At 39.3% G+C, this 15913-nt stretch overlaps 1 protein-coding gene across 1 annotated transcript in view; it reads right to left on the minus strand.

Annotated features, from left to right (window-relative positions):
• Positions 1-15552, minus strand: part of syt16 (synaptotagmin XVI) — a 52023-nt gene extending 36471 nt beyond the window's left edge. Inside the window, exon 1 of the mRNA XM_041812915.1 lies at positions 15442-15552. Coding sequence (XP_041668849.1) covers positions 15442-15454 — 13 coding nt within the window. The 5' untranslated portion in view covers positions 15455-15552. The remainder of the gene's footprint in view (positions 1-15441) is intronic.
• Between the last annotated feature and the right edge of the window lie 361 nt (positions 15553-15913).

Consider the following 15913-nt stretch of genomic DNA (forward strand, 5'->3'; position numbering starts at 1 on the left):
TCCCTTTTTGACAGTTTCCATTTGCATAATGGTAGTCAAACAGCAGAGAAGTTTGATTTTTATCCTCATTTGATCAGTTATTTTAATTCTCATGGCCAGTGATTATGATGTCAGGATCCATTAGCTGAATCTAAATCAGTTTCTCTGAGGGTGAATTGCATTTTTCAGCCAGCAGGGAATCAGCTGGAGAGAGAAAACCGAGGACAAATGGAGGTTATTGATGAAACAGTTTGTTTAACATGCAAACATATTAAAGGCAAACTGTACTGAATTAATGCACCAACAATGACTGGGGAGGCGATGTGTCCCAAGAGTCATCCAGGGGCATCAGATCAGGCTAATGAGATGGAGGGATCAAATCATAAACATTTCACAATCGCTAATCTGTGATGGGCTCGGCTGAGGAGGGTTTGGCGTGTGTGTCTCTGTGTGTGTGAATACTAAATCCTTATCCCCTGATTACTATGCAGCTGCTGACTTTTCCACCCCGGCTTTGAAGTGAGTAGCTCCAGAGGAGAAAAGAGAGCACTTTGATGTGAGCGTTAGATTAGTATGAGAAAAAAGGAGGAGAAGAAGACGACACAGCGGCAGCAGAGGACACGTTATTATCGCTCATTAACCAAAGATACAAGACAAACTGAAAAGAAAGAATATGGCGCTTTGTAGTTTCTTTCTTCCTTCTTTTTCTGAGATGAATAAAAGGAGCCCCTGCCGTCTCTCTCAGTTCGTTGTAAGGTCACTCATTAATGTTGGTAATTAGTTTCAGGCCTGTGTGTGTGCTGGATCTTTGCCTGCAGATTATAACTATAACACACAGCTGAATGCTCCATCCTCAGTCTTAGTGTAATGAAATCAAAAGCCTGTTCGATCCACGGAGATTATTCCTCTCAAGTAGTAATAAATCTGGAATCTAGTGAGATCACGTTCATGCTAATTTTGTTACATTTTGTCCCTTTCTGTTTAGGCCTATATCCTCTCTGTGCCAGGTTTTTATACCCACACAGAAAAATCTGCATAAAACAACTCTCCAGTGCAGCGGAAGACATCTGTTCAAACAGGATAAGATGAGGAAGACATTTTTCTGACGTCACGTTTCAGAATCACACGGTAACGATGCAAAGATGGACGGCACAATGTGGCCAAAGTTAGCAGTGCTAGCACCAGCGACTTTCGGTCGTCTTTGCAGGTTAATGTCAACATTCCTGAGCTGAATATTGTCATGCAATACTTTGGTTACATGTGAGTATAACATGACACACCTCTGGACAGCTTCATTCCCATTTTCTAAATCAAAATAGTACTAAACCACACTTTTCCTAAGAGATGCCACTGTTGCTAAAGTAGTCATCCACATAAATAGCATTGTGACTGCAAAGCAGTGGTCTTAAACGTAAAAAATGACGTAAAAAAATGTTTACAACTAGTAAAATGACTTGTAAGTCCAAGATTCACTACAAAGGGATCCCAATTCAACAATTTAGCCAGCTAATCTATCACACCCTTAAAAAAATCTTCCAAATTTCCCCAAATGGATTCACCCATTTCTGTGTTTCTCACTGGCGAATCCATCTTGCAAAGCTCCCGTCTGAACAGATTGTGCCCTGTAAGAAAGTGACAGGACCGATCAGGAGTAAGAGGCAGTACTTTCGAGAGTGGGGGAGTCGTGATGTAAGCAAGCAGCGACAAGAGGACGGTGCAATTATGGCAGAAGAGATTAGCGTGGAATGCTGCTATAGTGTCAGTTTTATCAGAACTTGACATTTCTTCATAAAAAGAAGAACAAAGAAGTTTACTCCTTGATAGCAGCGCACACCTACGAAGTCCCGCCTTTTGTTGCTCTGATTTGCCCAGGAAAGATGTGACAGACAGAACGTTCATCAAATCACCCTCCCCATTGGGGGTCGCGAGACACTGAGAGGAGGTTCCCAGATGCCTTAAAAAAACTAATGACATTTTTTTAATTACGCTGTTGCCCCTTTACACCAATTTTGCCTAATCTTCACCCGTTTGTATCACTTTTTCCCACTTATTTAGCCAGTTAACATATTTTTGCAACGTAAAACCCATTTTTTGTCCATTTTAAATCCTTTCCACCACTTTTTTTCTGCCTGTTTTGTCACCATTTCTTAACCAAATCATGCACCTTTCTGCCTATTGTTGGCTCTGTTGACACATTATTGCAACTATTAACTCCTTTTACCACTTTTAAGCCACATTTCACAATTTGATACGCCCATTTTTGCGAGTTTCTGACTATTTCTGCATCAGCTAACCCCTTTTTGCCAGTTTATATCAATTTTAATCCCATTTCACCAAATTTCCACCCATTTTAACACCATTTCAGCCACTTTTGAATCCCCTTTTACCACTTAATATGCCCCTTTTTGCTACTTTAACCAATTTTTGCCATTTTTTTATTACTTTTTTGCCACTTTTATCTAATTTTTGGCATTTCTAACCCATTTCTGTGATTTTTTAAAATCTCATTTCACCATCTTTCCCACCATTTTTTGACCATGGACCATGATTTTACTGGCCCCCAGGTTGGCTGGGCCCCAGAAAGCTCTCCCATTTCCCACCTAATGGGCAGCCTTGTCTGCACATGATTATTCTTGAATGTGCATGGCTCTGTTCAGCCACCTTAAGGTACAGTGGGGGTCCCTGGTCACTGGCACCTTTATTTTGGGGTCTCTAAGCGACAGTTTCAGGTATAATTTCTTGCTGCTTTTTCTTGCTGAAATATCTCTTAAGCATTCCTATTTACCATTTCACTATAACTTTTTTGTGAGCACGTGTGATACTGACTTCCTTATCAAAGAGAACAATTTTTTCTTACACGGCCACTGACCTTCTGTGCTAATATATATTTTAAAGTACTTGAATCTGTCAGTCACCTCACATTTCTATGAAAGACTTTAATAAAAACTTAACATGCAAGGCTTTTCTGTGAGTCTTGGAAAAATGGTTATGAATGGGCTCCATCTAGATGACATTCTGCTGATCTTACTCGTATGTATCAGGTCTGCACGGCCACTGATCTCTATTAAAAACCACCCTGAACCCCAGTGCCGACATGTGACATTCAGTGACCTCGCTGCTCTAGAAACAACACGAGCCGACCTGTTGTTGTTGTCGAATCATCCCAGAAACATCAGCACATCATGTTTTAGTCTGACTCAAACCCACTGACCGCAAGGCCAATGCTCAAGCACACACAAATACACACCTGAAAATCATAGTTTCCCTGGAAACAGCCCAGCGGCTCTATTAAGGTATAATGAGTGTGCCTTTTCCCTCCCACATGTAAGAAGGTCTCATGTTACCATGGCGCTGTCTGTCTGTGCGTCCTGATTGGTCAAGAGAAAAAGAGCATCTTGTGTTAGAGATAAGAGGAGACAAATCAGGGGAAAATATAACAACTCAGAGAAGCGTTCACTTTGAGAGAAGGTGGAAGTACAGAAACTGCAAGGTTATTTCCTTTCCACTAAATATACAGAACCAGTTCTACAAGATGAATCCATGCATGTATGCAGCCCAGAAAATTATTTTTGAATGCTACTACAAGAAAAAAAGGTATAAAATGTTGCAGACGAATTCCATTCATCAAATTTCTATACTACACAGAGATACAAAGCGTCTACTCACACCTACAGGTGATTAAGAGTCTCCACTTAACCTGATGAGTATGTCTTTGGACTGTGGAAGGAAAGTAGAGAGAACCCATGCACAGGAAAAGCATCTACACTCCTTAACTAAAGGCCTTGTGCAACTGGGGTTCAAACCAGAAACAGTTTCTGAGAGGCAACAGCACTAACCACTGTTCCATCATGCAGCCTTGCAGTTAAATCACATTATTAAGCACAGGTCACCGAGTCAACCTTAGTCCTACACTGACTGCTGTATACTGAGAAGTTGTCTCAAGAGTCCAGTTGGCACCTTTGGCCATCAGTCAGCATCCAGGCCTAACAGGAGAATAATAACCCTTCCTGTTTCAGAAGCTAACTACAGAATTTCTTATCTATTTCCCCACAAGCTCGCAATTCTAAATCAAAAGATCTCTTTTGTATTCGTTTATTATGTACAATCTTTGGTAATGCATATCACACAGTGTTGTATAGGGAGTATGTAGACATCAGCTGGGAAATCTTGAATTATTCCTAAACCAGGCTGAAAAAAACATTTCATCATCTGAAAACCCAAACTGTCTGGTGTATAAGCCCCAAGTCAGCCATTCAAACTGGCTTTTTGACAAAAATAGTTTTCCATTTAAGTCATAAAAAGTATATCAGTATTTTATCTGGATCAACAGTTTGGATTTTTGTTAGGTTAGCAGAGGTTGTTGTGGATTTGTACAATGTATGCTTCACTTAAGGATAAAGTTATATTTATCAATCTGAGACTTGTCAAAGCTGATGTAAGTGATCTCTATCTTGTCTTTTACTATATCAAAAACCATCAATTATTAAATGTTCAGAAGAATTTCAGCAGAGGATGAAGCTCAGTCTGTAGAAACTGAGTCTCACTATACTGAAGCTGAGCTGCCATCTGCTGGCTAAAGGCTGCATTTCGCCCACTCAACATGAAGCTGCTGCTAAACACCCACTGTGCCGTCACTCACAGAGATGAGAAAGAATTTGATTTTTATTGAGGTTGTTTGAGACTTGTAGGATTTCTTGACATGGCTTTTATCTTGTTTTGATGATAAATCAAAGCTTGATTAGGAAGAACGCAAGATAAGACTCTGATTTCTTCAGCTTTTTACAAATAGCAACCAGATTTCACAAAGATCATAAAAACAGAAGTGCTGCTTACTTGCACAGCATACTTTGCCCTTTTTTTCATGCAACACCAAACTGAAATTTAAGAACCAAGAGATGAGTCTGTGATTAAAGATAGAAAGTTTGGCTAATGTTTTTGGAGGCAAACTTTCCAAACTCTGTGAAAAATAAAAGTGGCATGAACAGATTTTTATCTGTGACCTATAATAAAGCTTGAGGTCATCATTCACACTGTACATGCTAACATTTCCATCTTACAGTGCTGATACGGATGCTGCTCAATCCATTTATTGATTTTTTTTTACTCTCACTGAATGAATGAAAGAATGAATGAAAACCGGAAGACCTCTGACATAAAATCCAATCCAGCGCCCACAGACTCTGTATTTTTTCCTGCACAGAGATGAACACTTCTCTAAAGGTTGATTCATATTTTTACTCTTTAACAGCGATATGTTGAATCAGAAATAGGGGGCAAAATCATGCTCAGCTGAAGGCCGACAATAATTGTGGTCAATCAAAAGAATGCAAAACAAAACATATATGAGAAACAGAATAGCAGCATCTACTAGTAATTCACACTGACTTATGTAACAATCTTTCACGTAACATTCAGGGTTTCAACAGATGGACACCATGACAACAAAGAGACTATTTTAACTACAGAAAAACACGCATTTCTCTGACTTCTACAACTACTAGTTTGACTATTAATTGGGGGTTTAAAGGAATATTTTAATATTTTTTTCCTTGAGTTGGATGAGGTGGGTAGCTGTAGTAGTGGCATTAGCCTCCATTGATTTCAGTGAGGATGGCTCCTTTAAGAAGGACTGGTGGTTGTAGGAAGTTAGGCTGTACAGCATAACAGATGGGTAGTTTTTCCCTGGAATAGAAAATGTTTTAACTCACATCACCTTTTAATCATTTATTTTGTTAGACTGTATGGAACCTGTGTTAAGGTTTAACTGGTCACTGTTAAAAATTCTATGCCACTTGCTCCCCAATTTTGATGCCTTCAGAGTCAAAAATGCTGCTAGGAAAGGTTTGCTGCATAACGTACATTTACAGAGTTGAATTATTAGAAAAGAAAATTCAGGTGACTTTCAAAACAAGTGGCTCATTAAATGTACTCTGTGACCTCACTAACACTTTCTAAGTAACATCAAAGTCTCTGAAAACCAAGCATTTACATTTTAATTATCCGTTTATAAGTAAAAACGTAACTGAAGTACTTTTAGTCTCATTATGGAAGAGGATTAGGGCCACTGAAAAAAAAATTGAGACACAATTTTTTGTTTAAGGCAGTATTCTGAGATTAAAGTCAGAATCCTGACATTTTTCAGGAGTCAGAATTCTGACTTGAATCTCAGAATTCTTGTTTTTTAAAGATTTATTTTGAGCATTTTTGTGCATTTATTTAATAGAGGAGGACAGTGGATAGAGTTGGAAACAGGGATGAGAGCAGGGGAGAGACATGCATTAAAGGGTTCGAACCCAGGCCGACCGCGTATGCGGGGCGTGTCTTAGACCACTAGGCCACCTAAACTCAGAACTGTGACTTTTTTCTCTGAATTCTGACTTTTCCCCCCACAAGTTAAAAAAAAAAAAAAGAAAAAAAAATTACGTCTCAGGTTTTTTTCAGTGCCTCTAGTCCTCTTCCGCACTCATTTCATGGTTGCTCAAGGATTTTTATGGACTCCAGAGGATATTCAGGTCTCAAATTGGGCCAGTTTACTGAAGTTTGAGCAAGGTGACCTAGATGCTTTAAATGTACTCTAAAAGGTCTTCGAAACCACTTAAAATGCCTTTACATGACACAAAGTGCAAATCAACAACTAGATCTATTTTACAGCAATCCCACATGCAAATGCCATGCAGACAGCTACACGTTAGCATTCAGTGCCTTGCCAAAAGACACTGAGGGGGCTGGGGGTCTCAACTTAGCCTTCCACTGGGTCAGAACTGCCCCAATTTCTAAGCTGATAACAGCATGTATCATTTTACCCAACACATCTGAGCACCAAAGCTTTGAAAGTCACAAACTAACAAACTGCTTGTTGGACCATAAGTGATGTTGAAGTCTTTGGGTGTTACAGTATCTGGACAAGGAAGTCCTCATTAACAGTCTGAGTTTTAACATTAAGTGAAAATAAAGATGAGAACTCAAGCCATTGCAGCATGAACTTCAGTAATCAAATCGTAAAATTCAAAGCTTACGCTCTCTACCGGTCGTCCTACTCCCCGTGTTTGCCGTCCAAGTCTCATTAGTCCCTCCTCTTCTGGCCATGTCTTCACCTCCTTTCTTTCTTTTCCCACCTCTTCACCTTAAACTCAACCTTCCACTCATGCAGAAAACAGACTTCACCACCCTCCTAAACTCTTAAAATTCATTCTTTTCCCCACGTCCTTCCAGTAGAGTCTACTCCCCTGGTCCGAGCTGCTCTGTGCGCTGTATGAACCGTCAATCATCGCAGCTTTCCTGCCTCCCACTGGGCGAGGCGGACAACTCTTCCTGGACACAGCCAAGACACAACAACACAGAGGAGGGCGGGAAAGTGACCTGCTATAATGTCCAGAGTAGGACTATGAGGAACGACTCCTGAAATAAGTCTCTGTTTGTCCTTAGTTTTTGATTGTCTGTGTCCAGTGTTGGTGCCAGGACGGTCGTGTACAGAAGCTTTACTAAGGCTGTTCCCAGAGCAGGTAACAACATAATAAGAGGCAGTGTTCAGGATCAGATTACATTTGTCTACAGAGCATTACTGTTGCTCCTTCACTAATCACATTAACATTACTAATCAAACAGTTATGTCTGTAGTGAGCCCATCAGTGATTTGGGCTCTTCTCAAGATTTTGCGACCACTCTGCTCAGCTGTTTTGGTGTTTTTTTGTAACCAACTTGTGGCCTCCTTTACTTGCATTTAAACTCCTTTGGCTGCCTGACTATTAAACCAACAGAGACCGTAATGACATTGTATTTAAATACATGTACTTTCATATGGAGTTGGTCCACTTTTGCAGCTATAATAGGCTTCACTCTTCTTGGATGACTTTCCACAAGATTTTGAAGTGTTTCTGTGTGAATTTGTGCCCATTCATTCTGTAGAGCATTTCTGAGGTCAGGCACTGATGTTGGACAAGAAGGTCTGGCTAGCATCCCAAAGGTGCTGGATGGGGTTGAGGTCAGGGCCTTGTGTGGGCCAGTCAAGTTCTTCTTCATTGAACTAGTCAAACCATTTCTTTATAATCCTTGCGTTGTGCTCTGGGGCAGTCATGTTGGAATAGAAAAGGGACTTCTCAGAACTGTTGCCACAAAGTTGGAAGCATAGCATTGTCCAAAATGTCTTGGTATGCTGATGCATCAAGATTAGCCTTGACTGGAGAAAAGGGGCCTAGCCCAAACCCTGAAAAACAGCCCCATAACATCCCTCCTCCACCAAACTTCACAGCTGGCACAGTGCAGTCAGGTAGGTAACGCTCTCCAGGGATCCACCAAACCAAGACTCTTCCATCTGACTGCCAACCAGAGAAGCATGTGTCGTCACTCCACATAACATTTCCACTGCTCCACAGTCCAGTCTCAGTGTGCTTTACAACACTGCATCTGACACTTGGCATTGGACTTGGTGATGCGAGGCTTGCATGCAGCTGCTCATCCATGGAAATCCATTCACGATGCTCCAGTTTCACAGTGTTTGTGCTGACATTAATGCTGGTGGAAAATCAAATCTGCTTTGGAATCAGCATAGTGTTGCTTTTACGCACTATGCCCTTTAGCAGCCGTTGACCCTGCTCTGTGATTTTACGGTGTCTTCTGCTTCATGGCTGAGTTGCTGTTGTTCCTAAATGCTTCCACTTTCTAATTCTATTACTTACAGCCGACTGTGGAATTTCCAGCTGGGATGAAATTTCACAAACCGTCTGATCTAAAAAAGTCAGCTTTTCTTCGTGAATGGTGCTGTAGTAGCTCTGTGATCCACTGACTGACCATTGACCTGTAGCTTACACCAAATTATGGGACATAATTTTGATATATAGTTGATCTGATGCTTTGCTCTTCTCCCTCCTCTTTTGGGTTGATGTGCTCTATGTAGATGTGCAAGTTTTGGCAGCAACCACCTCTGAAAACAGACCTGGTATATATCTTGAGCAGAAGAGGATCGTGCTTCTGGCACACTGTGTTGATTCTCTCTGCAGACATTTTCATGCAGACTGCTGTGCAGACAGAGCATGTGTAATTTGAGGGTTACTGTAAACAACCTTATACTGAGCATTAGGCCAAGGATATATAATGGAAATCAATTTAAACCTAAACTTTATCAATTGGTAATGTCGCCTACCCTATATCTCATTTATATTGAAATATTTAACGCCTACTCGTACTACAGAATCACATCAATATTCATCAGGTAGAAAAATGCATCAGCAAGTTAATGACCATGTGGCTGTGCTCTTGCATGTGTTTGCTGAAACAGAATGTATCAAGTTTGTTTTTTAGCTCCTTATAGTGTTGATGCCCCCTAGTGGACAATTTAACTGTGGCTGATTAACTTCACCTTCTGTTATTTCACCTCAACAAAGTTGAAAATCTTCCCCTTTGAGAAATCTTGACTCTAACCAGCCGTTAGAGCAAAATGAAAGTGAAGGAACATCTGAACATAAAGCAGCAAAGTTCCATCAATAAGGCCCCAGAGCTCATATAACAAACATGGACTTCATAGTGGTTTCAATTTCCTGATACACGCAAAAAGCATTAAATATTTCTCATGAGCCCTGATTGAGAGCGCCGTCCTCTCTCTGAGCCACAGAGGGGAGGAGAGAGAGTCATGAATTAGATATAAAACAGTCTTTAACTAGGCCATAATACGCAGAGAGAGCATCAAACACACAAACACGCACAAACACAGCTGACTGCTTCCTACTGTTTAACAGAGAACGAGGACGTCTTTGATGCCAGTTTACATCTTCGTCTTCACAACAACACACTAAATACACTGACAGGGGTATTATAATAATAGGTAATGTGAAAATGCTAAATCCAGCTGCATGTGACACTTGTCACGATCATGTTTGCTTTAGACATGAATTCGAACACAATTCCTATCAGTTAAAAAATAAACCACTTCATGCACATGGAATAAGCAACTTCCGCTATTTACAAATTACAGAAGTTGCAATATTTCTTTAACTTGAAACATGTCAAAATACCAGTTTAATGCATACATTTTGCAGCAGCAGAGGTTTTATGCACGTTATGAAAACATTCTGTGTTATTTTTTAACAGCGGTTTACAAAATCCTCCTTTTCATGTTATAATGAGTTTTTCTAAATGAAACAGAAATAGAAAAATGATAATCCTTTCAATAAAGAAATTGATAAAAAATTTGCAATATGAGCAAAAAAAAGCAATTAGATATTTTAAAAAAAAGTATTCTCATTTAGTCTAATGAAGCTTGGGGTTAATTCACAGAAGTCATACCCCCACCTGTGATCAGCTGATAACCAGCTGATACCAATTATCATCTCCCAGCACCCACAGCCAATCACAGCTCACACATCGGTGCATTTAAATATAACGTACTTCTCACTAATACCTTCTTGTATCAATGCTGATATACCACGCTGCTGCTGGCAAAGCTTTACCTCCCCCACCCCAGCCGCCTCCTTTATAGCTTAAAGCCTGTTACTCCCTCATATTCAGATTCATGCTACTATGGATTAATTGCTTCTGAAATAATTTCATTCTTTTTAATACACACTGTCATGACTGTATTTATGTTCTAGCTAGGCACTCCCTTGAAAGTCAAAATATGTTGCTTGACTAACCCAGGGAACATCTTTTGAGCGGAGCCTTCTCTGCCATGTAAAACTGTACATCCATTTTCAATCACAATCGCAATACTGGGAGAAAAAAATCAATCAGATCATTTTTGCAGATCGTTCAGCCCTATATGAGAGTAGGGCTCAACAGCTGTATAAACTGCTAACTTCGGATCCCTTTATTATTGGCACCAGAATAACAAGTCAGTTAAACTACTTATGAACATTTTATCATCTTAGGCCCATAATTTTGATCCAAATGTGACATCTAAACTGACAAAAATTGACAACTGTATTGCAGCCACAATACTCTTCTATCCAATATAAACAACTGCTTTAGCACCAGTAGCATCTCTTATGAACTGCATGGTTTGGCACTGTTTCACAGTGCAAAGCACAATGAGTCTCACAATCTCACGTAATCAGATTCAGGCCTGATTCATATTTGGTACTAAATCAGAAACATATCAGATCTTTTGGATTTGATCTGACCAGCCAGATCACATTAAATATGACTTTGATGTCATTCTGAAGAAACACATCACATTCTGCACCAGCAGGCAGCAGAACTGGTAGAAGTGGGAGTGTCACACTGAATGAAAACAAAATGGTATGACCTAAAATTAATATTGCAATATTCTTAGCCTATATATTGCAATATTTTGTAATCTCTTTTAAATTACTGCATATTCAATTCAGCCCTTTGATGCATAAAATGGCACCAGTATGAGGATTATAGTAGACCCTTCTTTATATTCTAGTCTTTTATGATGAATGGAAATGTCTGAAATGTTTTCTCTGTTATGTTTACTATTGTTGATTATAATTATTATGTTTAGTTTCCTCATTAAGGGGGAAGCAAACATACACAAAAACTCACCAATCAGAAGATGCAGCCGATGGCCAAAAAACTCATCTTATACATCTCAAGTGCCATAGCTGTGATGCATCGAGTACACTAGATATTCCAACCTCCCTAGGGTGACACTTTCATATAAACAAAACGTGAGGAGCAACCAAACTGTTTTTCAAACAGTTTTTAAAGAAATGGCCAAACATCGCCACAGAAGGACACAGCTGTAGCCTTAAATCAAAGTTTAAAGGGACTAAACACTCCAATCAGTGTTAATTTTGACAGCTATTTCTAATTTTAGTCTCAGTCTGAGTCTTTATATTGAATGCCTTTTAGTTTTGTTTTCATTTCAGTGATTTCTACCCTTTATAGTTGTAGTCTAGTTTTAGCCGACAAAACTTTTAGAAACATTTTAGTCTAGTTTTAGTCCATAAAATTCCTCTCGTTCTCTTTCCTGAATCTGGTACCAAATCATGGTAGTGTGTTTTATACACTCTGCCAAACCTGGAGTCCCTGCTTTCTACAGCTGAGAGGCAGAAGAGACATACATGCATTATATTTTGACAGATTTACCCACAGTGGAGAAATATCATGAATTTGAATGTCTGATGAAAACTAAATTATATTTCAGTCTTGTTTTAGTCATCTTGATAAAAACAAAACCTAATTTTAGTCCATCTTATTAATCAAGCATCTACTTTTTGGCAAGTCTTAGTCTCGTCTTTCTCATGGAAAAAGGCTGCCGATGAACATTTTTAATTGACGAAAAAAGCACTGACTCCATCAATGCTCAAATGTCTTTTATAAGCTGGACAGCTATCATTTAAGTTCAGCTGCTCAGGACTGTGATCTGTTCTCACAGTAGTCTGCATACAGCCCATATAAAAAATGTAATGTGAGCAGCCCAAAAAATACAACAACAACAACAAAAAAAAAAAAAACAGATCTGAGCATTTAGGCCTGCAGTGTTAACGTAGCCTGTGACACAGTGGTCTAAAAGTTGTGTCACAACATCCTCACATATTTCATAAAGTATTCTAAGACAATATTCAGCTCATGAATGGAAGTTCACCTGCAAAGAGTATGCAAGGCTGGCAGTACTAGCACTGCTAACATTAGCCACATTCTGCAAACCAGCATTGCATTGCTACGGTGTGACGTTGTTTTACCGTTGCAGCGTTAAGTTGGTTCAAAGAATGTGTTTCCTTGACTTTAGACTGGACGGCTAAATGCAGTTGGATTTGTATTTATTCAGATGGGAAATTATATTCCTTGGAACACAATTACTTGAGAGCTAATGATTAACTTCCAGTAACTGCTAGTAACACCTGAGCTGTTTGCTCAGAGTCTGTAAAATCTAGCCTCTAGTATTGACTCAACCTGCCACAAGCCCCTCTGGTTGTGTGACAACATAACAGTTCATAATTGTTATCACTTTGTTTACTTTATGGATTTTACATTCACACACTGTGCAATATGAACATCACCCCCATATTTAGCTTCAATATTTCAAATTTTGTTAAAATTAAAGATTAGTCAGTTTGGTTTTATGAATTCTCTAACTTCCTTAGAAGACCAGAAACATTTCAGATATTAATATAAAAATAGAGACAACTCAAAAATGTGTCAACAATTTCCACCAATAAAAATGCAAATAATGACGCCATTATAAAAAGGTGTCTGATACCTCGTTGGATAAAAGAGAGTAAATGAAACTTACTGATGGCCCCTTCAGAGGGCATCCATCCAGGAGAGACTTCAACAAAAAGATCAAACTGGTGCACGTTCAACAAGCTAAACAGAGGTGTCTTGTGTGTGAAGATTACATCCTGTAATTAAGCTGGAAGTTTCACATCCAGGCATCCACATACGAGTCTGACATCCAGCAGAACTGGCTGAGTCTGACGGTACAAACTGTTCATGTTTAGGTTGATAAACAAAGGGGAGGTGTTAACTGGTGTTTCAGGCTGTGACATCACTGGTCTACTGTGTGTTTTGTGATTGGTTAGGAAAGCTTGCTTATACACTGTATCCATGGTAACGATAACACAGAAACTGTCACTCATATTTCATCCATTTAATCCTATTGTGTTAACCAGAGTCTTAGTCAGCACAAACTTAAACACTAACATTTTCCTATTTACAGAGCTGTTTCTGGTCTGCCTCCTTCAACCTTTCACCAACATCAGAGGAGAAAAGGAACTTCTAATCTTCAGTCCCAGGAACTTCTCCGACCCTCTGTTTTAAAGGTCAGAGCTTACTGAGTGACAGGGCATTAGTCTTACCTGCCGTAGAAGAATATCATGGCTTCTGAATGTCTGGCAAAACCTGAATTACCTTTTAGTCTAGTTCTAGTCATTTTGATGAAAACTAAACTGACTTTTAGTCAGTTTTAGTCATCAAAGATCTTTTTTTGGCAAGTCTTAGTCTAGTCTCTCTCATCTCTCTTACTAAGGCCATTCTACCTCGATTGCTCAGTTTGGCTGGGCGACCAGTTCTTTGAAGAGTCCTGGTTGTTCCAAACTAATTCCATTTTAAGAATTATGGAGGCTACTGTACTCATGGGGCTTTAAGTGCAGCAGATTTTTTGTGGCCTTCCCCACATCTGTGCCTGTCAACAATCCTGTCTCTGAGCTCTGCAGGCAGTTCCTCTGACCTCATGGCTTGAGTTTTGCTCTAGCATGTATTGTCAGCTGTGAGGCCTTCTACAGAGATCATGTCCAATCAGTTTTATTTACCACAGGTGGACTCCAATCAAGGTGCAGAGACATCGCAGCAAAGATCCAGAGAAATGGGAGGAACCTGAGCTAAATTTCCAGTGTTTTTGCAAAGGATCTAATACTTATGTCAATGTGATATTTCAGATTATTATTTTTTTAACTTCCATTTATTTCTGTTTTCACTTTGATGGGGTACAGCATTTAGATTAATGAGAATAAAACTGACTTTATGAAATTAATGAAAAAGGTGATTAGGATCTGAATACTTTCTAAACGCCCTGTTTACCATTCCCCAATAAGAGAACTTTTTAACACATTTCATGATGATAACAATTCTTGCAGGGATATAAATTAGCACCATCACATAACTGGATATTTTTAACTATTCCTCCAGTTCAGCCTGAAGATTATGGCATATACCAAGATGTATGAAACCTTAAATTACTGTTAAATGTCTTCTGTTACTAAATGCAGCCCTCTGTGCCTCAGCATATACCGTCATATCTTTGCAAAAAGAGCAAAGTTGTCCTCAGAAAAGGACTAAAAAATGTCAGGCTGTAGTTTGGTATGCCTTTAAAATTCAACACTGCCTCCTCCATATAAGAACAAATGTTTCTAGTGAATAATAAATGTAAAAATTGAAAACACTTTGTTTTTTAATGATCAAAAAGTATATTTGGCAGCACTGGAGCTCAATTTGAAGCCTTAGCCTAACACCATTTTAATAATGACTAATGTAATTTCCAGCAGAAACTATTTTTTGCAGCAAAAATTTAAAAAATGGGTTTGAATGATTCCTAAGGATGTTTTAAACGCATCATGCCCTCAGTGGACCCATATTATGAAACAGCTCACTAAAAAAAGATGTTGTGTTATCATCACCACTGTGATGATTAGCATAAAACATCTATCCAATAAAGGAATATCATATAATTCAGTGCAGGAGATTTATAAATAGCCTTCATGAAGTGGCCATGATGAGGCAACAGCTCTCCAGTGACTACACAGTACAGTACACTCAAAGCAGGAATACTAAAGAAATATCATTATTATTTACTTAATCGGAGGCTAAACTAGGTCGTGAAATATCAGTTGAAAAAGACTGAATTGTTTCAAGCTGTAGAATTTGGTGAGAGGAGAATAAACTGGCCTACACATCCTGTCGCTTTCAGCCAACCAAACCTCCTAAAATAGGAAGCTAGTGCATCCATACCAAGCACTAACACAGGATAAATCAACAGTCACACGGTGAGTACACGGTCGTACTTACTGTCTGTGGCCATGGCTGCGACTGTTTCCTCACACGGACAGCGGGAGAGGCTCTTTAATCGGCGGAGCAGAGGTAGCAGCGTCCCCGCCGCTCCTCATCCTCCGGAACCGCAAATCTGCATCCACACAGCAGAGAACGATGGCCCCTTCGCGTGCTGTAGGAAAAATGTAAAATCTCTAGGATTACACGGCTCTCGTTGATCTCTTTTGCTTCGTTTCATCGCCTAAAATAACATCTGAATTTGCTTTTCCCCCCTAAAGTATCTAAATTATCAGCTAATTTTGATCAAATGTCAAAATAAACGGGTTAACATTTAAATTTATTTATGTAGCCGGCGGTCTTTGAACAACTGGCAAAAGCCACATTTTCTCAAGAAAGCTACTAGCTACAAAAATTGTTACCGATTGAAGCTAATTAAAAACTACTTAGACTGACATTTGAAGTATTTTTAGTCCCCTGTGTCTGTTTTAAA

The sequence above is a fragment of the Cheilinus undulatus genome, linkage group 18 (genome assembly GCF_018320785.1).
Source record: "Cheilinus undulatus linkage group 18, ASM1832078v1, whole genome shotgun sequence".
Classification (NCBI taxonomy): domain Eukaryota; kingdom Metazoa; phylum Chordata; class Actinopteri; order Labriformes; family Labridae; genus Cheilinus; species Cheilinus undulatus.